The 25,752-nt window shown below is 29.8% G+C and overlaps 1 protein-coding gene across 10 annotated transcripts in view; it reads right to left on the reverse strand.

Moving 5' to 3' along the window:
* Positions 1-25,752, reverse strand: part of dnc (phosphodiesterase dunce) — a 197,296-nt gene that overhangs the window by 91,343 nt on the left and 80,201 nt on the right. For 6 of the 10 annotated variants that reach the window (XM_085196729.1, XM_085196731.1, XM_085196730.1 and 3 more), the window contains exon 2: positions 23,650-23,868. The exons of 2 other annotated variants lie outside the window; for them this stretch is intronic. In XM_085196729.1, the coding sequence (XP_085052855.1) occupies positions 23,650-23,798 (149 nt within the window). In that variant the 5' untranslated portion in view covers positions 23,799-23,868. Of the gene's footprint in view, positions 1-15,999; positions 16,240-23,649; positions 24,070-25,752 lie in introns of those variants that run through there. 2 more of the 10 variants (XM_085196726.1, XM_085196733.1) reach the window with 2 other exon arrangements.

Here is a 25,752-nt window from a genome sequence, read left to right on the forward strand (position 1 = left end):
AATGCGTAAAGCTACTTTTAATACAAAATGTAAATGGGAATAATTAAAGAAGATTATGTTATGTTATTAAAATAAACCCACTACATTTTGTAAAAACATATCCAAATAGCTATATTAAAAGACAATACCAGGGTATTACTGGATTAATATATAAATTATTCCATTCTTTCTAAATCTGAAAAAGTTGATATAAATCGAAGATCAAATAATTTTCCGCATACTTTCCATTATCCTTTTTAAATGTTCCCTGGATATTTCTAAGCTTTGTTGATGTATATGCCCGTTTAACATATTATCAGAGTCGACATCTTCTCAATACACAAAATATCTCTCCTCCATTGCCCTTTTAAATGTAAGGAGTCAGTTATTTGCAAAATAAATTTCGTTATTTATTGCAATGTTTACTTATTAGCTTTACGCTATATCCTCATATAGCAGGGTAGGCAGTGGGACCTAGTGTTAATACACTCCGTGTCCAACGTTCCGCAGAATTTTTGAGGCATTGGCAAAATCGAAACCACGTAACAAATATTTTAATATTAGTTATTTATAATAATGGAAGCGCTTATACGAACATGTCTGCACATAAGATGCCATTAACTTTGCTAGTTTATTTTGGTAGCTTATGATTTAGGGTGTACGATGTAGGTGTTATTATATAATATTTCATTTTGCGTGTAAAGACGTGGTCTTGAACAAATAATAAATTGTAATTTAAGAATCCTTTACACGTGATTATAAAAATAGATTATAATATTTATTATTATTATTTTAATATTTCTTATACTAGCACCAAGGCAAAAAGCCCGGTGTTGAGTTCCGCCGCTTAACACGCAATGCTTCACTAGATTTACTCTGACACAAATGATATTTGTAGATTACAGAATTTAAACGCTCGAGTAAGGCGAGCACGAGCCTCTAGGGGATAAATAATACAAAATTACCGAAGAAAGTCGAAACAAAAGAAAATTATAAAGCAATAGTCTAGGCTTCAATAGTACTGTGTATATAAATTTTAACCATTGAATCGAAAACCTTATCTAGCTCTATTGAAATATGGAGTATTTTTTGCTCTAAAAGAAAAATGGAGTATGCCGTAACACTCTTTTCTTTTTTCCTTTATATTTCCTCGTTTTATCAAATCCATCTTTTCACTTAGCGCGTGTACAAACATGATAAAATAACACATACCTAAAGGTAGCTGTATTTTGACGGTATATTAGTATACACTCGTATATTTAGATTATATGGAGAATTAAATTTAATTGCCAACGAGCTTCGAAAGGAATTTATTAAAATTTATATTAACAGAAATGCACCCATATATTAAAATGATCCTCTTTGTACGGTTACCTATATCTATGTAGTTAATTTAATTAATTTATTAAATTTATTTAAATATGTAATTAATTTTAATACAGAAACATTGCTTTGTCAGTAGACAATGCGCCTCGAGGCGAACAAAATTTGCTTAAAAAGTTATTGCTTGAGCCAAAGTCATTAAGTAAAAAAAAAAACAAGCTGTAACTTGATGAACGCCACATTAATCATTTATAAATATTATTTTTGACAAATATCATATTTAAATAGATAATAAAAGGTAGATTTAGTTATGACTTATATATTGACTAATTCTAAAGTATAGTGGTACTATTGTAATCATATAATTCACTGAATCAATTAGTAAATGTAATAAAGATAGCTCTCTATCATTCGCTTGGCGTTTTGCCAAAATAAAACGTTAGTTATGACTACAGGTGTATAAAGGAATTAGGAAATCAATTATAATGACTGAAATTATAAGCTATATAGAAAAGGAGGCAGAGGGGACCTGGGAACATTGTTTTAAGGTACGTCATTTGCCTAGTTACCAGAGCGAGTAAATGAAAATATGAACTATTTTTTTTACTCAATTGGGAATCGAACACAACCCTTTCGTATGGCATTTACAAACACATGCCTATGCCCCTACGAATAGCCATTGACTGATATTATAACATAAAAAACAATAATATTATAACCTTTGTAGTGAACGTGGAAACGAGTTAATGTAAATTGCTTTAGATGTAAAGAAGTTGAAAATTGTGAAGGCTATGTTTAATTATCTTCAATATTTTCAACGATGTAAAAATGAATAGTGTAGTGTAGTCATTATATGATAAAAATATATATATATTATGATAAAAAATAAATAATGATATTGTATTTATTGATATATGTAAGTACATATAATAATTATTAATTTTATCTTTTTTCATAATTCTTCTAATTCTAAATTCTAAGCGGTTTACTTCTTTATGAGGTAGGTACCATAGACAAAGAGCGTGTGTGGCATGTAGGTAGGTAGGTACCGTTTACACAGGAATAACTAAGTCGACAGCTATACTCGTATCTTAACGTTAAACAGTAAGGCATCGTTACATTTCCCGTAAACCCATTAATATTTAAACAACAATACATTTACTTGACTCTAACCTTTGAAAAAGGGCAGGTAATTTGCGAATAAATGTATATAAAGTGAAATTATCTCACAATTTTATTTGGAACAAATTACCCCCGTATTGGAGTTAATTTGGATAACAGAATAAAATTAGGAGTTTCGCTCTATTTTAGCAAGTTCAAAGTAGTATCCATCTCTTTCATAAATCTTTCGTATTTATTTTAGATTTCTTTCATATATATATTTCATAAATCTTTCATATAATAGAAAGTATATTCATTGAAGTAATATATATTATTACTTGAATTGATATAATAACTTTGTATTTATTTATTTTTACTGTATACGTAATAAAATTATTCGTATTATATACTAAAATAACAAAATAAATTAATACGATGTTCCGTTAAGTTTTTATGTTATAAATATAATACGACCATGAATTTTAATGTTGCAGAAGAAAAACTCAATTATTATTAACGAAGTACGTTCGTTTACTAGAATTTTAAATGATGTATGTACAATGTACAGTGTATCCTAACTGGAAATTATGGATGATTTTATGGATTCAGTTTATTTAAAAGCACAATCATAATCCTTGTCTTTCTACTGATACTATTAAATTGACTATAGCATAAAACTTTTAAAAAGAATAGCGCAAAAAAGTTTTTTTAAGGTAATATCCAATGCTAAGGAAATATGTTAGTGGTTTGTAATGATCTTTACGCTGTATCCCACACACAGCAGGGTAGGCAGAGGGAACCTAGTGTTAAGGCATTCCCTTCCCCGCTCTCTGCCGAATTCTGGAGGCATTGCGTGTTGAGTGGCTTTGCCTCGGCACCAGAACGAAGATATGGAAATATAAACGTAAATAAATATTTATTTGTAATGATTTGAAATTAAACTTGTAAGATTGATATATAAGTATGCATGTAAGATTTTTAAAACCTGCTGAAATTAGAAGCGACGAAGACGATAAAGTAGGTTTTTATTGTACGATCACAGATCTGCCATTTTAATAAACAAGAAGTGTAATCACTGCCACTCTAGGTTTGAGGTCTGAGAATAGATGCAACTGTTTTACCGGCTATTGCAGACCTTCCTTCTCGGTTAAACTGTCCATGCAATGATGTTGGAATTCCGAATTGGTGTAAATATTTCTTTACCATTATATAATGGCAACCAAAGCAATTTACTTTATTTATATCATAATTTTTAGTTGTGCCAGTAGCAAACCAGTCTCATGAACTAGGAATATATGCAGTGATCTATCATGATGACATATCAGATCTGTTCAATTTAGCTATCTTTGTACATATTGCTTTCCAAATATTCGCAATTTGTGGGAAAAATTACTTTTGCCGAATATCGTCTTTCGATGACAAATTCCTCCTTATAAAACTTTTCTTCGGCTCAATTTTCATCACTTTAGTAAAAAGTGGGCCACGTGTATATTCTTATAAGATCGTTGCTATGATGTAGATACCACATTAATCTAGATAAGTAGATCATATTGGGGATCATCTGAAGGTCGATTTAGATAAGACTCATAATAGTTGTAAACGCTTTTTGCATACAAATATATATTTTAATATAGAATATTTTTTATTTTAAATGTGTATTTGAGTATTTATTAAGCATACAAGTACCTAATAAGCAATTACCACCCACAGTTTTATTTTACATAATTGCGGTATTACGTACAATATGTTTTTATAAGCACATTATAACAACAATCAGTAATATTGTATCACACTTTAGTTTAGTCTTTTAATATATAAAATATTATTTATATATTTATGTTCTAGTACAAACAACGTTAAATGTCATTAAGGGCAGACGTTGGTTTGCTCTACGAAAATAACATTTAAAACAAAGCTCTTAAAAATTGATAATTATCCAAATCTACTTGTGACATACATACATTATGTAAACAAAGTAGAATTATGATGTAAGTATAGTTATTTTTTCATACAAAATTGTTCGAGCTCGCATTGACTGGAAGAAAGAGGAAGATAGTAGGATTGCATACGATATCCATAGTAATTTTTGTATGCAGTAAGTGTTTACCTGAGGTTAGTAGGAGCTGAGGCGGCGGCGGACGGCGTCGGGCCGCGGGGCGCGTGTGACCGCGCTTACCAACCGACTGTGACTGCCGCTGCCGCCGCGCTGAGCCCGGCCTGCGCTTATCGTCCGCCACTGCTATGCACTTTCCAATAACGATTAAATCCTTTTAATTACCCATTTAATTGGGGTTTTAACTATAATTTGATATCATATTTGCGATTTACTATAAATATTACTTATGATCCTAAAATCCGGTTACAACCGCGAGCAGGGCAGACTCATTCAGGATTACGTTGAACTTGCAAGAGTTGCAATTGCAAGAGTTGCAATTGTATCTCTACCAACAAATAATCGCGCTGATAGGAACAAGCGAGTAAAAGAGTTGAAATGAACTCGCTTATTTCCAGGAAGCAAACTAATTATAAAATAACAAAAAAATATTTTTTGGTGAAAATGTAAGCCTATAAAAGCAGCCCGTTCCGCCTAAGCATTCTCCGCTCATTTCTCCTTCGATACATACATCAACGCTGTGCAGTGTGTGAATGAGTCCACTTCAGTTGTTTTTACAAAAGATTTACACCTACTCCCTCGTACTACGTAAAATAAATGTAATGAAGTATGGTATTTGTGTTTGCGAAAGTATACCTATATTATTTGTATGTATATTACTGGCTCGGTGTTTAAGGATTAGGGTAACCGGGGGAACTTGTCCAAACAAACTATTCTGTTGTGACGAATCGCTCTAAGCCATTACTGAAGTAATGATCCCATTCATTATGCAAACGCGAATATAAACGGTGCTCCAGGTTGAAATAATAACTTAATAAGAAATAACTTGATGAAAATAATTGCATATTATATAAATAAATGCCATTTATAAAATAAACCTAATATTTAGTATTTTAGAGATTGAAGAATTTGGAGAATATTATAACAAAATAATTAAATTATATATGGACTCGCTGCAAGTATTTATCTACACTAGGATAAAATTATATAACGTAGAGCTCGACTCGACGACCCTATACTTAATTATCTTATTAAAACTTGATTTATTATTAAATCATAAATCTAATGTAATGATGAGATGATAAAAAATCTCTTTCAGTTTTACTAATTTTTACTGCGGCTTATTCTCCTGAATAAATGTAAATTATAACGTATATAATTATAAATAAAGTATTACTTTATTCTTGTATTTGTCATATTCTAAGCGCCCGAGGTAAGTCTGACCGTAGCGTAGGTACACTGGGCTATTGCATTAATATTTCCCCTTTCTCGATAAATGGATTATTTAATAAAAAGGAGGCCAGTCGTGGCGCGGGGGCACAAAGTGTTTAGACTGATAATATGACAGGTTTTGGGTTCGATTTCCATACGAGAAATATTTTAAAAAATATTTATTTCACCACTCTAGTGTCCAGGCAAAGCTTCCGGAATTCTAATATAGAAAAATATTAAAGAGAAAAATTGAATATTTAACTTCATAAAAAATCATTAACCAAGCTTAATCGAAATAAATTGAAATGTAAATGAAGCATCAGAAATCTCTTTAGGACTTAATTCTGAACTTAATTCAACTTAGCCCTGAAAAAGTGTTACTAGTGAATACTTTATAACATTCCTAAGTCTTTATGATTATAATAATAATAATATAATACTTTATTGCACAAATAAGCGAGAAGAAAAAAAAATACAATTCATTAGAAATACGATTAACAAGTGTGCAATGGCGGCCTTATCACTAAAAGCGATTTCTTACGGGCAACCAAAGAAAAAACGGAAGGATTAAATTTAGAAAAGAAGGCAGAAAGGTGCAAAAAGTACATGAAATATATAAACCAATATTCAGAGAACACAAAATAGTTTAATACATACATTCACACAAACACCTAAATACTCCTATAATTACTCAATTTATTTAATAGAAATGCATGTTAACATTTGTTAATAAGCCGAAACAATCTAATCTTCAACATTTTACCGTAATACATCAAAATTATTACTAAAACATAAATTAAGCTTGTTAAAAAAACATAAATCAAGCTTTAATAGTAAGGTCTTAGAAGAACGATATAAGTTAATTTTTCTTTTCATAGCACATTTTATCTTACAAAGCACTTTTAATTTACCTCTTCAGCTTGTTCTTGTATCTTTGATATAGTATAATCTAACTAAGTATTATTCAATGGTTAATAATTATAAACCTTGTAGTAGTAACGCATTATATAAAATTGCTATATTCCAAATAATTTAACCTAAGCTTTTGTTTTTTGTTATTTCTCAGTTTCAAACGCAAAAATAAATGTTTAGATATATTTATGACAGATTAGTAACACATACTAGTTGAACGTCAATTATTATGAACTTTAAACTGAGGCTTCGACCGCGTAATCTAATCTAAATAGGATATCCGTCACATAACGGAAGCTCTCCAACTCTTCCATTTCTGTAATATTATTCATTATTACTCTTGCGGTTAAACCTATAATCTTTCTCAATTGACTATCAACACAAAAAAAAATCAAAGTATCAATTTTTGAGATAATATTAGTTAGACAGTACAAATACAGAATACAGATGACAAATAAATAATAAATCTATAATATATGTGTCATTAAATCGCTATTATTATTTCGGTCGTGTTATGGCCGTAAGGGCGGGCCTCTACAACCTTCTGCAAACGAAAGATAGCTCAACATTATTTTGTTATTCCAATAATATGTTATTACATATTATACTATATTTAGTTTTACTAGTTAAAGTCGCTAAAATATACAAAAATATAGTACTTACAAATATCTATTAAAGCGAGATATATAAATCAAGTACTAGAATATTATGCAAATTTAAGATTTATTGTGGGCAATATTCGATATATTCGATGCAAGTTTATTTAAAAGCCTTGACAAAGGATATGCTCAGTATGCTTGAAACATCGCGAAATATGTGAACTTCTATTGAATTTAAATCTTTCTACTTAACAATATGCATGTTTACTAATATATTTATTATTGACAAATTAGTTTGTTTTATTTATTGAATCTTCATATATTTGAGAAATAATGTACGAAAATTGAGTAATTTTAGTGGATTTAATGCTGATTTAATATTTTTAATATATTTACTTTTTGCTTATCATTCATATTAGAAGGCCTAATATAATAAAGAGAAATAAGTAAATATTTTTTACTAATATTGTTTTTAGGTTGTAACTTTGTCATAAAGGTCTTTATGACAAATCATTTTTCCTAGTTCTAAAGGATAGATTTTTCTTTAAAATGTATCACTAATTAGCAAAAAATCTTTAAAAACCTTAGATAAAAATATTTGTTATCTATATCTTTCCATAAATAACGATATTTGATAATCCAATTTATTTATACACAACTCTACATTTTAAAAGCCTTTTAGTGCAATGTTTACATTTCTTGTTTTGTTGTTTAAACTTTATTTCATTTAAAGCTTACCCATATTGAAAATATACTTTGTAGTCTATTTACAATGAAAGGATTTGTTGTATACCGTTTTAATTGACAGTTTCTTAATCATATAAGAAACATTCTGTAAAGTAAATCATGGACCCAGATAAAATAAAATGATGAAAAATATCTCGACTTAGAGTTCCGCCACTCACACGGAATTACGGGCTGAAAGAGAAGGACGGAGTATCGTGATATTGGGTTCTCTCTACCTATCTTGCTATATGCGAAATAAAGTTGAAATATATATATTATATAAAATTTTTTACCTAAACACACACTCAGGTAGAGGGATTTGAGCGTCAAACATTACGGTCACGGCATACTTTTTTTCTTATCAATCTCTTCATACACGCTCTCCGATGGGTTTTCGTGCACATGACATTCTAATAATATCGACACATCGTTTCGGAAGGTCAAACGAGGTCACTATCTGTGATAAGAAAGGAAAAACTAAATAAACTAGCAAATAAATTATTAATAAATGTAATAATTAATAAATAGTTCTGTTCCATTATTATTGTAGTATTTTTAAGTTATCATTTCTTGAATTTTCAAGTAGGTACTTCAACGAAATAAATATCTCTCTTATTTCACTCAAAAACTAGTTCGCGGTAACTCTGTATTAGTTTATTCTACAAATTGTTTAAGTTTTGTAATCGCTATCTCTTCATATGTTTTTAAATCAAAATAATTGAGTTTTCTGCAATAACCGTTAACAAAACTAACGAACCTACATTTTAAAGGTAGCTAGCTACAGATTCTAAGAGCCTATATTGAACGGCAGGCTTGCGCATGTCGAATCGCCTTACGAATCCTATATTGCAATGGTGTTTATTAAAATTGAAATTGGGTTATGATCATTTCATATATCATTGTTTCATTCTAATACTATACTGTTTTGATTTAAGTAGCTTATAGTTTGTATCTTCAATTAAACCTATAGACGTAAATACATAGGTATTAAATCACTTTAAACCGACTTTGCACTTATTATTGTTTTCTTAATATTATAATTATAGAGATATTACACTACAATTTCGATTATTATTTTAGCATCACGCTTTAACCTGCAAATACCAGAGTAGGCAGAGGGAACCTAGAATTAAAACAAACCGTTCCTCACATTCCGCCTAATTTTCAAGACATTCCGTGTTGAGCAGCGGAAAATAAAAATGAAAAATATAAAATTATTTCAATTTCGATCAAAATTATTATAGTATACATACATACTTTAATCAAATACCTAACATCTATTGTGGATTTCTTATTATAAGCTTCTTACATTCGCAGGAAGCTTTTAGTTTATATGAGGAAATGCGCCGTGCTCTTGCTACGGATGATATCGATTGCGAAGAGGCACTTTCATTTCACAAGTAAGTAAACATTGTTTGCATTATTTCTGAATACGTTGTCTAGGATATTGGACAGGATGCTTGTATAATATATAATTAATTTTATTTTTAGAAAGTATAATAACTAACTATTAACTAATAAAAAAAATTTTAGGAACCTTTAATTTTTTTACTAGTATTATTTTAGAAGATAGTAAAATTTAACAAAAAGACTAATATCACCCTTATTAAATTGGGTTTATGCTAAATAACCTCCCTCAAAACTAAGTTCAGGTATAAGGATTATATGGACGTGTGCTGAGAAATGTATGAAGTTCACTTCATATAGTAGGTACACATCATATTCATTGATTTTCTTACCTCCAGTTTATTTTATGTCCATCTACTACTAGAATAAATTCTCTGTTATATTGAAATTCATCTCAAAGACAACTGTTTAAAGATTCATCTTTATTTCCAGTAAAAAGACCAGGGTTGATAAATAAAACAAAATTATAAACTCATTATACGTCGCTAAAAACCTTTTTCCACATCGCTGAAGACATTTTCTTCATTTATTTGTCGTCATTTAGCGTGTTGACTTTGTATTCAATTGCTTTACTTATATTATATTTAATATTTAAAATGTTGTTTGCGGCGTTGAGTTCGGCCATTCAACACACAATGCCTCCAGAATTCGGCAGAAAGTGAGAAACGGAGAGTCTTAACACTTGGTTCCCTCTGTCTACCTGGTGTGGGCGGGATACAGCGTAAAGCTGATTTATGTAGTTTTTAAAATAATTTTAATTTACAAAAAGAATTTAAATAATAATTTTAAAACTGATAAAACTTAGCGTGCTTAGTGAATTTTTGAGTTGTACAGGCTGGTGGAATTTATTTAAAGGTTTCGTGCGACTGTCACATTAACAATAGGCTAATCTGATAAATTATATTTGAATTAGATTTGTATTTAGTTCACTGTTAGTGTTAGATAACTGTTTTAAATACAAAGATATAGCATACTCGTACTTATAGATAGGTATGTAAAATGTTTTTTGACATTCAATATTTTTTTAAATATTATTTATAAAATTAAGTCTTTCTTTAATCATAACCCAATTGCAACTTTAAATACATTGAAACTATTTTTTTTTAGCTTCCCGCTCTATCACACACTTAGCACGGTAGGCAGAGGGAACTTGGGACTCCTATTGTTTACCTTAACGATACTTCCATTTCCATTTTGCGCAAAATTTTGTAGGCATTGCACGTTGAGTGGCGGAACTCAACGTCACGTTTTGCCTTGTAAACTGCCTGCCTACGTGGCTGTACAAACTGCTTGCGCTACGATTGGTCTCAAACAAGTGAAGAAAATATCTCATCGATTATTTCTAAAAGTTTCTAAAGTAATTACTTCAATAGGAAGACTGGGCTTGGCTTACTGTTATATTATTCTTCAACTTAGAAAAGGCAGAAAAATTCAATGGATCCAACAGCAACCTTAACGGACCTAAGATATATTTTTAAAACTTTTACTAAAATGCATTCTCTTAACATTTCTACTACTGTAATATAAGCGTAAACTATGCTGCATATGTAAAAGTATAACAACACGCTCGATATCATAAATGTACGATACATAGTTAGCTATATAAGACATCAGGTATAACGTCATTTTAGTCACTTGAAATTGCAGACTTTCAGTGAATCTCGCATAGAGGTATCAAAGAATTCATGTTCTTTGATAGGAAGGTACAGAAAGAAGCATCAAAAGTACTGTTACGGATAAAGGAATATAGCAATCGATTTTTTACCTGTTTCAACTAATTACTATGGATGCGACAATATTTTTTCTAAATAATTCTTTTTATATATGAAAGGATATATGTAATAGTTTTTCTATGAATAGACATTGGTTGTTAGTGATGGACTGCAAACAATCATGTATTTAAATTAATCATTTAATCATTTTAATGATTTTTATATTGCTTGTTTATTTTGTTTTATTTGAATGAGCTAATAAATCTTATAAGACCTTCAGGTGAATAACTGCCAAGGTAACTAACATTTAGACTAGACGTCTGTCATCAGGCCAAATATTTCTTATTATGTATTAGTTTCACCAATTTGTTTTCATTAGTACATCCATATCTACAAGTTATGAGAGGCCTAATATTTAGGACTGTGTGGCCCACCACCAACCTTTAAAAAGGACCGCTCTGTCAAGACCGAAACGACAAAGAAGAAAAAGAAGAATATTGTTCTATTTTCTACTCTAAATAATACTGAGGTACGATGCTTTATTTTTCTTTACATAATTAATATCCAAATCTGTCCTTCCCTTACTTAGTAGTGTAATAAAGAAATCTGAAGATAATAGTATCAAAATAAACGTTAACTCCTATTAGCTCCCGAGGAAAGACGATCCCAACATCATCTACTTATTATGTAATTGAACGTCGGCGTTCTCTATTTAATGGAACGCTGGATTGACTTAATTGAATTAGAAAATGTATTCTGTATGCGATCCTGGCATATTAGTTTTACAATTCCAATTTAAATATTCTTAGTCAAATTGACATTCAGTTTTCAGTTAATTAATATCAATTCAATTAATTTAAATTTACAGTGATGTCCCAACGGAAGTCGTTAGTGGTTTCGATATCGATCATGGTGAAGCGAATCGTAGTGAAGTACATTTACGTTATATTTATAAAACACTTGGGCATTTCCACCTAAGTGTGTACCTACCTATATCATAGTAACTGTACTACAAAAGCCATATAGTTCTTATTTTTTGTATATTATATTCACATAATTGTATCCAACTATAATAATAAAAACGTAAAAGAGGGGTATAAGTTCTAACGGTTATAATTGAAAATTTAAAAATAAAGAAACTGTTTTCTTCATCTTTTAGGTCTGGTAAGGCAAAACGTAGCGTTGAATTTCACCATTCAACATACAATAATTCGACGCGGAATATGTAGAAGGGCGTGACTTTACACTATATTATTCTTTTTTTTTGCCTGCTATATGAGTCTAACTAAAAAAAATATGTAAGAAACTTAAACATCAATTACATAGGTACATTGCTAAAGTAGATAGCTATTTATTGCCTACATCGCGTGATGTGAAATATACGATTTTTTTGCCAAAATTTATTATCTATATACATAAGGATAACGTAAGGTTATATCACATTAAGAAGCATTGTAAATTGAGGGCAGTGGTGCAGAAACTCAGGTGGGTGTCGGGTTTCATCCCGATATTGACAATAAAAGCTTAATAACATCTGCAAAATAAATGGTAATATTTTACAATGTTTTGCAACTACGAATAATACTAATTTATTTCTACATACAACAAACCACAAGAACGAACTACCAGACAAAATTTAAATTGTTATTACAAAAACATTGTGAAATGTCCTATATTAAAATGTTTGTGACAAAAGTGGGTAAAACGTTGCCATTATATGAGTCATTACGAATACGTTTTGAAAAGTATGTGAGACTGTCTATATCCGTAAGGGCATATTGCCAGAAGCCCCCGGGAAGCCACCTGAACACCGCGAGTTATTGACGCATCGCGAATTCTTCTCAGTTATGTCCAACGCAAGCGTCAAATATCTACTCTAATTGAGTATAGAATTCTAAAGCATAATATAAATACATATTAATACAGTTTAAATAAGGGCTTAATACTAGGGCTTAACTTTTTTGGGCTTATGAAAAAAATAGGTAAGCGTATTTTTGGCGTTTTTGTAAGTCTTTAAGATCTTATATCTTCAAATCTGACTGTGCAATGTGTGTCGTTTCTTTCCAGAATTAAATATTCATAAATGTGGTAACTTTCTATCATCTGGGATGCATTTTTGAGTAAATTTTGCAGAGCTAATAGCGACTTATACCGGACATTAATTAAATCATCGTTAAAGCTTAGATAGACAGAATTGGTTTTGGCGTGGGAACCAATTCAGTCTATCTAAGCTCAAGGATTTTTGGAGTCGAAAGGTAAAATTGAAAAACATTACACATACTTATTCAAATTGTACGTAATGGAAATCAGTAAAAAGTGTTTAGGAGGTTTTAAATATTTATTTGCAGGTATCCCTACAAATAAATTTATTTAAAAAACCGCAATAATTCACTAATAATAATTTAAATGAATTCATGAAAGTATATAAATTTTCATCGATGTTTTCTTACGACGTTGTCACGTTATATTATTTTTTGCAAGCCGATTTTACAGATAACCAGAGAATTGGAAAACATCAATAAAAGCACTATATCCTAACTTAGTAAACTTTAACACCAGAACCCCCATTTTGATAACATAAACCCAAAGTAAGTTGTGTCTCAGGTACATGACAGTTTTGAGAGCACTTTAATGAATTCTAAAACAGTTTATTGTTAGCAGTGGCTAGGGACTGGGTATACTCGTAGAGTTAGTAAATTAATTTGTAACATTTGATTCGTTCCTTATTGAAGGTTTAAACATATATTTACACATTGTAGGCAGAGGGAACCTAGGAACCTAATACAGTGGGATTCATTAAAACCATGAAGTAGTAGTTTATTAGATTATCGCGTCGAACCAAACAAACTCATCAGCTGTATAACATAAAGTATAGATACATATATACAATATTGTAAGAACAAAATGTTACAGATAAATTTTAAGAGCAACGTGAGTTCCATAGAATAAATAAAAACTGCTAAAAATGGAGCGCCGTAGCTGCAGCAATTAATTAAAAAGATTGTGCATGTTTTGCTTAACTTACTTCTATGAACAATGTGCAAAAATGATGAAAGGAGTGGTTCACATGTAGCATGTATATTTTATAAAAGTACAAAATAAAAAAGTCTTATTGTTTATATTTATTTTTGACAAATACAATTAACACAGATTATATGAAAAAATCATAGTAAATATATATTTTGTTTTCGTAGGTTCCAAACCCATTTAGGAGTTTTTTTTAAATTATAATGCTAGTTTCTTCTGATTTCGATAAACACGGTATGTGACATCCAGCCACCACATCTGTAAGTGCTGGAGGAAAAGGAATTTTAGGTCAACATAAGAATACCATTATGTATTCTTTGGTAGATTTAATACGCAACACTTTAGGAATGTTCAAAATACCATTTAGTTAATAGCGACCGACGATTGTATATTTTACATTATTTTACCTTAAATATAAAAAAGTATAGCTCTCGAAACCTAATAGAATCTTCCAGAAAGTAGATAAAACACCAACATTATACTGCAAATAAGCAATGCGTTTATAAGATGACCATTTTCGAGCACTAAGATTTTATTTAATAATAATTAAATAGTCATGCTCAATACATAATTACATACTTATATTTAATTGGCAAAAGATTACTCAATTCAAAAATATATAAAAAATAAACTTAGTTATATACTAAGTTTATTTTTTATATATTTTTGAATCGAGTAATCTTTTGCTACTTATATAGTAGGTATATACAATTGAATATTTAATGTTCATAATAGTTTTTATTATATACCTATAATATTTGTCATAATATAGTTTGACACTGTGGGAGATAATTAAAGTAGGTTAAAACTCCTAAATGGAAAAAAACAGCAACGACATTACCACGATCTATGCATCACTGACGATAAGGACAGTTGGATATAAATCCGATGGGATTTGGAATTTGAAACAGAGGTCACGACCTACCCGATTTAAATTGATGTGTTGAAACAGAAATAGAAGAAGACAGAAGTTTTTGTTTTATTTTATTATTAGACATTTTATTTCACGTTTCCATCGAATCTTCGAGATATTCTGTGTCAATTGTCGAAACTTAACGCAAAACGCAAACGAGGAAATGAAAATATTAATTAATTGTCATTCCCCCGAGGGGAATCGAACCCACAGTCGCGTTTACAGTCGCAGGACGCTATTACGAATATCAAACTCTATTAGATAGACATTTTCAAAGTATACTTTTTTTTTGTTATAAAATAAAGTAATTGAAGGTTAAGAATAGTAACTTCAATCGTGCTTTATCTTCATCGAAAGTTTCTTCAATTTCAATATCAAAGACTAATATAAAATATTTATGAAAATTTGAATTATTCCTTGGACTATTTTCAATCAATTAGTGAAATATGTAGGTGCCTATAGTAACTTTTAGGTTATATTTATTTTTCAGAAATGTTTATTAACATTTCTAAAAAATTAATGATTCCATTAGATCCATACATATTCAAATGGATATTCCTACTATATATTTCATCTACTTTTTTTTTACATTTCATCAGTTTAATTACAAATAGCTTTATTAATATACGTTGTTTATATTTTCTGTATAAATTTTCAGTAAATTTATTTTATAAATGAAGGAACTTCATTTATTAAGTAAATACTTAACAAACGACTACGAAAATTCGTAATTAATTAACATGCGGTTTCATACACGAATACGCCTCAAATACAACCTCAATTCTTATATGTATTGTTTTATTCAATTATATTTAATTAACGTAAGTGGTATACATATTTTATAGTATATATTTACAATTCATAACTAAAACAAAAGAGTATTTATATTAATTTCTTTTTCAAAGGTTGAAAATATAGGAAAAGTAATACCTGAAAAATGTAGTAGCGACATCTGTTAAGAGGAACTGGACTCACCTAGTTTCAGATCCAACCACAGTCCAGCCGCGACGGCGGCGTATCGCGCGGACTTCAGCTGTAACCATGCGATCGCGGGTTCGCCGGTGACGAGCGTTCGCCGCCAGCAAGCCTGTGGCGCCCTCCTCGAGCTCGGAAATTGGCAACATCTCGTAATGTCGTCTTTCACTGAATACCTTGTAAATTCTTCAGGTGGCGACACTGTTATAGTCACATTTTCGACGTAATTACTATAATATTTTTATAGTACGCGTCAGTATTAAACATTTTGGGTTGGGATGTGTATAATTAGGACCTTGAAAACGCATTTTGTTATTCTTAAATAATAAATCATCAATTTTTAGTCTACTTCCATAATATATTGTATATTTTCATTGTCTATTTTCTTATAATTCGAAAGTGACCTTACTTTTAAGCCTGTTCCACTTTTTGCAATAACAAAAATACGAAAACATAATAAATAATAATGTTCCACTTTTCATTCTATTTGAGTTTCAGTTGTAAAAAAAATTTTGTTTTGCCAACAATTAGGCACCCACTGACAGATGACGGTGATTAAAGAAGAGGTTCGCGCAAAAAGCGTATTGTTATTGGTAAATACTGGATTTAGAAACTACAATTAAAAGAAAAGGTAACAACGACAAAAAAAAGGTGAGTGCAAAATATAAAAAAATGTATCTTACTAACAGAATGCTAATTAATACATATTTTTATATATTGTATGATCGAAAAATGTAGACCACGATATTTGTATTTCTATTGATTTCAGCTTAGTTCAGAAATAATCTTATTTTAGCGTCACTACGGAGCTGAATATGATGAATGGGACCTATATCAAGTCGACATGAATAGCGTAGATTAATTATTATTTGCGTTACGTAAAACATTTTTAAAACGTAATTAATTGGTTTAAATATGTTAAAATGTCTTTTTATTAAGCCAATTATTAAGGTCTTAATTTCATTATTATTAGATAAAAGATTTTATATAAAAACTAGGAATAAGAAAATGTGTTCATATTTTTTTTATGTCATAGTGGTTTCCAATTACCAGCGGATAAGTTATTCCCAAATCATATCATGGAAACTTCAAAGGGGTCGTTCGTTTTGTAAGGATTGAAAGTTTTTCCTAAAGTGCCCCAATGAATAAATCTTGGCAAACATGAAAGTAACACTAAAATAGTATCTTTAGATGGGAAATCAAGTATATTTGGGTTATCTAATTATAAATCTATATAAACTTAATAAGGTTTTTTTACTATAATAAATTTTGTTCAAGCTTAGGTACCTATGTAGTATAAATAATAATGGACTAATATACTAAAACTGTAAAATATAAAAATGTAAGCCTTATTTGTATACGATATTATTATTATTAAATCATAATTATTAATTGATTTTAAACGCACTCACGTAACAGGTCCTAATTAATAAACATCCCCAAGAACTAGGAACAACCAATTCACGAATAGTCCACTCTCACATCGCACAGTCTATTCATCTATATCAAAAACACTCGAATAAGGAACACGTCTATATCTTATTTATTTCGCGTTAGAAGTAAAAATATTCGTACTTATTTTCGATATATTTTTGTTTTAATAGAAGTTATATCGGTCGGAACGTCTTTCGGACTGCGCGTGCGACTTGGCGTGTAAACTGCAAACTAGCGCCGGCCAGCAAAGGCGTTGACACATACACTCTTCAGAAATTTAAATTAAAAAAAAAATGACAAATGGCGTAGGTAACTTATTGTTCGTCATTATTTTTCTGACTCATTTGCCAAATATTTCAAATGTAACAATTATTTATTTTTTTAAATGAAAATGTAATGAAAATAATTTTAAACAAAAGCGAAAACATTACGAACGTAGGCGTAGCATAGTTATTTAAAAATTGGATGGTTTGGTATATAATTTAATACGTTTTTGTTGGAAGTAACTTCAAAAATATTTTACTAAAATGAGAGCTGCTTAAATTTATCATTTATTATTTTTTTATGTCGGTATATATTATTTAAATATTATTCGTATGGATTAATCTGAAATACTTCCTGAGAAATGATAGTAATTAATTTAGTAAATTAAAAAATCAGTAGCCTTAGATTTCAACAATGCAACATTTTAATCTATTTTTCTAACTAAAAGTAACTCTTAAACTGTCAAATTTATTACACACAGAAAACATTCCATTACCTATCACATTAAATAGTTTTATAAATAATGAAGATTGGGACATCATATTCAATATCGTCTACGTGCGGCGTATTTACGTTCAACAGTGTATAAGAATAGCCTGTGGCAGAGTTTCAAATATGTCGTACTGTCCTAAACCTCATCTCTCTTATTTCACCTAATATCATAATTTATCGTATGAAATATATTTAAATTAATATGTTAAAATCACGAACTATAATATAAAACGTCAACAGTACAGTTTCAACAGTATCATTTATAGAAGCAGGTGTAGATGCAAATTGCAGAAGTTTAATAAATCAGTACCAAATTGCATTTATTTACGTATATGTAAAATATACAAGTAAATATTCATCTTTATGTTAGCCTTCCTTAAGAAATGTTTACGTACGTACAGTAAACCATATAAACAATTTTCTCATAGATACCATTGTCAGACATGGACCAAATAAAATGGGACCACTCGAGACACTTTTTTCAAATACAAAAAAAATATCAAAATCGGTTCACCCAGTCAAAAGTTATGAGGTAACAAACATAAAAAAAATACAGTCAAATTGGTAACCTCCTTTTCTTACAGAAGTCGGTTAAAAAAGAGATCAAATTTTAATTTAATTTTTTGATTACAAAAGAATTTACTTAAAAGTTTACAAAGATTGCTTCCTAAAATAATTATATAGTATTATATTCTAGCTGATCAAACATTAACAGCTGTATATATAATAATAGTATTTTAACATTTAAATATAATAATGTACACTCTTATGAAATTTTTTTTCGATGCAGATCGACTGGACGTTTGGTTTGAAACTTTAATAATTGGATTCATTAGGCAGCGCTGGAAGCGAGCGTGAGTTAATTGACTCAATACAATTTTAATATGAGATAAATCTGAACAGATTTATCTGATACTAAAAGCATCTCATTATTTATCTTTTACTTTTATGCTAATAGAGTTATTGATATGTTCCAAAAATATTAGGCAATATAACTATATGTGTATCTACAACGTTAAATAAAGTTAAATGTATTTTTAAAATTTTTAAGGTTATTCCATATTTTGAAGAGAAATATACTTTTTTATAAAACGGCTTCGGCTTTCTAGCATACTTTTTTAGAAAAAACGTATAAAAGTTAGAACGAACCGGTGTCAACTATAGGTTACAGGTCGACCTAATAAAAGCGTGTTAAAAATTATTAGTTTAAAAAACTAAAAAAACGCTTTTTGTATACAATGAGCATAAACTCGATATATTTACTAGTAGGCAGTCCAAAGTTCCATCAGGCATCTTTTAATTCCATTCAGACCACCTCGATGGGTCGATGGTACCATAATATCGTATTAAAATCTAATTTACATATATTTGCAAAGTTTATCGATGATATAACGATTAGAAGAGCGCGTAATTAAATTTCTTAGATTTTATTACATAATTATGTAGTTACTTAGTTACAGCTCGACCTAATAAAAGCGTGTTAAAAATATTCAAAAAGGTGTGTACATCTAATAATTAAAATAAAATTCAGATGTTGTCAGATCTGTTATTTAACTTGTAATATAAAATACTGTTAAAATAAATATTAGGTTACCTAGGTTACCTAGTCGCGAGATTTCACGATGGGAACATCAAAGCATCACAACACTGATTGCAATCAAACTGTTATTTCCTTGTTCTCAGATAGACTTGTTTCCAATTCATTAGGTTGTTTTCATAGTATGTACTGACATACTATCATATTTTCATTATTGGAAAAAGTATGTTAATTTAAAAATATATCCGCAATTCTTACTTTAAAAAAAATTGTAAATGATTAGCTAAGGTATTAGTTTCAGTATATTTTATCTATTATTTTATTCATCTCTAATAAAATTGGTCTAATAAGTGAAGTTTTATGTACTTAGTAGAACATATACAGTCTATAATAAACTAACGAAAAGGAATATAAATGACACACTTAAAGAGACGGGAAGAGGGTACCGTCGTATAAGCAAATAGAGGACTTGTTCAGTGACCTGAAAGGAATGCTTTTTGTCTGACGAACCTTAAATTACACTTCTAGTATTGTTCATAGAAAATTAACAATAATACGTAATAAAGTATTTCTTATTATTATTAATATTGATATTAAGGGAAATGTGTAGGTAAAAAAACTCAAACGTTAGGAAAAACAGAAAATCTCTATTCACAAATAAGTTATAAAAGAAACATTTCATAAAATATCTTGAGAGAAACTCAATACGATAAATAGATGGCAAGACAGTTGAAGACATCGTTCTTTAGATTAGACAATAGTCGAGGTTAGGATGACGCTCACATGCCTGCCTTTTGTCTTGCTAATGTTCAGGAAAGTACAGTGCCAATGAAGAGCATCTCATGAATATTAAATCGTATTAATTGTTTCTAATAGAGTTTTTCACAGCTGAAAATACATTATTTTGTATCTGCGAAAAATATTTTAACGATATAATTTTTAATTTTACAATTGTAAAAGAAACAAAATTATAAGAATGACTTTGAGTTATTATCTATCATAATATATGTTAGCCATTTTTTTGCATTTTAAAAGATATTCATTTAAATATTTAAGCTCTGTCACCATAACTGACATTATGGCTTATTGTTTTTATTAGATTTTCAGCATTAGGTCGTGTACCAAATAATAATAAAATGGCTGCCTCCTGAAACTGCCTTTGCTCTTTCTCTGCTTATAAACATTTGTTTAGAGAAAGCCTTGGGGCTTATTCATTCTGAATAGATAATGAAATTGAAGGCTTAGACATCCACATACGTAACATGAATATCGTAAAAGAAACACATTTCCCCGTATCGGCGCAAAATGTAAATCAAAAAACAATGTTGTTTACAATTACTTTAATATTCTTCTGTTATTATAATACGGAAAAATGTATTCCGTTCTATTTAAATGTAAATATACGTTTCGTAAATAAGATGTTTTTAAACAAGTGGTTCTTTTTACGAAAAATGGTTTTTATTTACTAGTTACCGGAACGTCCTTTGCATAGAAAATCTTAAAATGTATTATTTTTAATGTTTATGATATAGATTAATTTACAATAGTTTTCCAGCTTGTCGCCTTAAAAAATAAATTTAAAAAAATATAAACCTTTTTTGATTATATTCTGTTATACATTTTTAACATAAATATTATATATTTGTTATACATAAACTACATAATTCTCTAGACATAGCAAAAGGACTCATATATAATACAATACACATGAAAATGTGCCTAAATAACATACAAACAGCCAACAGGCAGACGAAAATTTTAATAAACAAGCTAAATTAATTTGTAAAAATATTTATGTACAGAAACAAAACATTTTTTAATGTTTTACTATAGAGTACATAGATAATAAGCATAAAATGTATTACATTCCTTTCAATTTTAGATATAACATTTTATAAAGTAAATGTTATTTTCTAAGCAAGTTGTTTCTTTTATAAAATTTGAGCAATTGGATTAATTGAGAGAACTTACTACTTACAAGCTTTAGAAAGATTGTATTGCCAGTAGTAATTGCTTTCCTAATACTCATTTTCAGTGATGTAGTATATTATAAACTAGCGACCCTGTTGCGGCTTCGCCCGCTTTTACTACTGGATTATTCATATAATGTATGTTTGCAGAGCACTTAAGATAATGTGAAAATTAATTAAACCCTCATGTAACCCGCATTTTCGTAGTTTAAATAAGAATTTTCCAATTGTTTTACACAGCAAGGATTTTTTAGTAGGTACCGTAATTTTAAATCTGTGCTACTAATTTTTTCAAGTACTTATTAAAATATATTTAAATGGCTATTTTTAAACGGAAGAAATTATAAACAAAAACCTACCTACTAATAACTACTACAAAAAATATGAAACCAAATATATCGCGCTGAAATAATACATTCAACTCCAATTATTCAATACGTGCAAACGCATCTAAATCTTCGTTGCTATAAAGGCAGGCGGGTTTTTTTTTCGAGCTTGTGGTTAATGCTGAAGAGGGTATTCCGGGAATCGAACCCGGGCCGCCCGCGTTGCAGGCGAGCATTCTACCACTGAACCACCGATGCGTAAGGCAGGCGGGCGCGGCGGACGCATGGCGAGTGGCGAGCCGTTTCGCAGCAAGGATTTTTTGATATTGTAACAACTTCTAAAGTACTTATTAAAATGAAAAACAGTAAAAGACCTACAACGTTTTGATCTACAACGTAACTAATATACTTATTTATATGCTGAGAGAAAGGGATAAGTGAAACTTGAGTAACATACAGCTGATGTGTCAACGACGGGATGTGTCAACAATTAAATGCGTTTTTCTGTTAAACTATTCGCAATTTCGAAATATTGTAAAAAGCAAATTTTATCTTCGATTAACGTAGAAAATTAATAAAGTATTTTAAAGGATAAGGATTAATACCATTATGGAAAATATGACTCACAATAAAAAATATATTGAAATTATTATTTTTAGACAGAAAAATGATCACTACACGTTATTCTTAAAAGATACGAATATGCCGTCGCGGACTTTTTTGTAGATCTTATTAAGAGGAACAATACTGCAGTACATTTTTTTCATATAGTACTTACCATTAGAGCAGCGCATGCGCGAAAGTGTCTCAACGGGTAGGACTTTATACACATTTATCGTATTTATGTTAATTTACATAAGAATGTACAAATAATAAACTATATATAAACCTTCTACGAAAAACACTCGATTTAATCAAAATCCGTTGGGTGGTTTAGAAGAAGAAGAGTTAGAAACAACAGACAGACACGAAAAGCGACTTTGTTTTATAAGATATAGGATTATAGCTTATTTATTGTGGTATCATAAACACTATAGGATGAAAGACGAAATTTTTTGGCATTTGAAAACCGACCATTTGAATCCATCTAACATCAACGACAATCGCTACAAAACTGTATGTAGCTACTGTCGTAGTAATAAGGTTTCAAGTATCGGATCTCAGATATCGCAGTTAAGTAAAGCATAGTCGTTTCTTGTAGTTTCGATTAATCAATTAAAGAATAAGGGAATATTAGCAAAAATGACTGTTGAAGAAACTTTAAACTATTACTAAAAATAAAATTATTGTATAAAAATATTTTTATTTAACGGTACCCCACTTGACATAGTTTGTCTATTTTTTTATCCATTTTGATAATATGGCGCCTGGTGAATTTTAACATTAGTCATAATTTTTTATGATTACGAATTTCAAATTTATAAACAGTGTTTACTTACGTTACTCCTACATATTTTACTCTGGTTCTCAAACAGCAATCATTTATTAATCTTATAAAAGTATATTTGGAGTAGGCAAACAATGCCATAAATACAAATATTTTCTATGAAACTAATAACCAAAATAAACATATATAGAAAATATTTATTCTGTGAATACTTTTATTCATACATATAAAATGACTTACCCGCATATCCAAGAATGCCTGCGTCTTGGTATAGAAGCGAGGGTGAGAGCGAAGGGTGGAAGCGCGGCCGGCGGGTCGTCCGCTTCGTCCTGGTCCGGCGCGCCGCTCACGCGCACCTCGGGCACGCGTAGTTGATGGCGACCACTCATTATATCACTTCTTTATACAACATTATTAATTTTATTTCCGATAATTCCGATTTAATTCACTAGCTTAACACTAATACGTAAAATTTCACAATTAATAAACCGTGTATTACAACGTTTTAATACGAAAGCATAAATGGAATGAGTAGGTTCGTAAAGAATTTCTTCGGTCAAAATTAATATCTAGAATGTAAGCAATTATTGGTCAACTATTTTAAACAAAACACGTGTCGATATTTCTAGTCAAGTTCCGTCAAAATACTGGTTGACTTGCTGTTTTTACATTATAGACAAGTTTTATAACATCTACCCTCATAAATGGTTTTAAAACTGTGCTTATAACCGTAATGCATATCTTAGCATATCTATATTAGATCTGTATTTTCACAATATTTAATATTTTATTTTATAGATTTTTCTTAAATATTTTAATCTATAAATCTATTTTGTTAAATATTTTTGTAATATGACGCTGTTTGAAAACAAAACTTATTTTTGCCAAACTTATTTTAAAAAATATAAATTAATAACCAGAATATTTATTTAATTTAATAAACATTCACCAAGAGTTTGTATTTCAGCAAACAACCCCTAGGGTTTCGGTGTTTGTAGCACCTGTTTATAGAATAAAGTCCAAATTAAAGACATCAAAGATGAATTAAGCGTACTTTACAGGTTTCCCTTGAAATCCGATTAAAACGTTCTGAACTAGTATGTCATCTCTGTTTACTTGCTGTGTAAGTGATAGGTATAATATTGGAATATGGAGTTCTATGAAATTATAGCAATGTTTATCGCAAATATATTAGAAATTAAAATTCCTTTATAAGCTGTGTCTTTTTAAAACTAATCATAATAATTTGCAATTTAAGAATGTAAGAATTGTATGTACATTGTGTACTCAATATCAAATGTCTATGGCGACCCACCCTATATTAAAAGAAATCGAATTAAAGACTACGTTTGATAAAAATCAACAAGTTAAAGTAAAAGCCAAAATACAAAGAAAGCGAATATTTTCGGCGGTGTTTGTAGGCGAACATTGTCACATCTGTTGGCGACATGCCTAATACGTATCTACGCGACCCTGCCTTCAGGGTTGAACGTATTTCACGACGAATCGTAAAAGCTAATAAGCATTATTAACATACAGGTGGGAGTATACCAATTTTGTTATACATTTTCAAGAACCAAGATTTTCTTTGGATAGTTTTTCGTTTTTTTTTTTGTAATGGTTGGTTTTTGTAATGGACTTGTAAAATTTCTTGTGACACTATAATTAGTGTCGCATGTGTACATAAATGTTCCCCCATGTGCTGTGGAATGCGGTGTGAAGACGATTATTTACAGGAATAATTCAGATTTTTTTTCAATTTTTTAACAATAACATATATTTTTTTGTCAATAAATTGAAAAATATATGTTATTGTTAAAAAATTGATATACATATTTCTTGAAACAATCGAAGCAATATATAATGCATAAAGTTTATTAAGCATTTCGCTCAAGTGAACATGCCTGGGAACGTAATATTTTGCCGATTTATGTTCGCTGTGAGAATGGGCAAATTTGCAGCCTGGCAAATTAACTAACGCCTGGAATTCAGCCTAGACTAATAAACCGTCGCACCATGTACACGCAACTATTTCAATTAAAAGACACCGTAATTTTACACAAATACGTTTTAGATACATAAACTGTAAATTATCATTTACAAATGGGGATCGGAATGTCTTCACACTAGATTCTCTCTGCCTACCGTGCTATGTGCGGGATACATCGTGAAGCTTGCCTTTTGAATAGTTATTTTTTTTGTTTAAATGGGTGAGTGAGGAGTGTGGACGTTTGCCCATAAGTTTATTCTACATATGGTTTTCTTGGGTTTCTTTAAATTAGGTGAACTATAATAGCGTAACGTAACATAGTAGATAATTTAAAGTATTTTTTATACGAATGT

This window comes from Heliconius melpomene, chromosome 13 (assembly GCF_056956725.1).
Source record: "Heliconius melpomene rosina isolate 202511_hmr_F chromosome 13, ASM5695672v1, whole genome shotgun sequence".
In the NCBI taxonomy this organism is placed as follows: Eukaryota; Metazoa; Arthropoda; class Insecta; order Lepidoptera; family Nymphalidae; genus Heliconius; species Heliconius melpomene.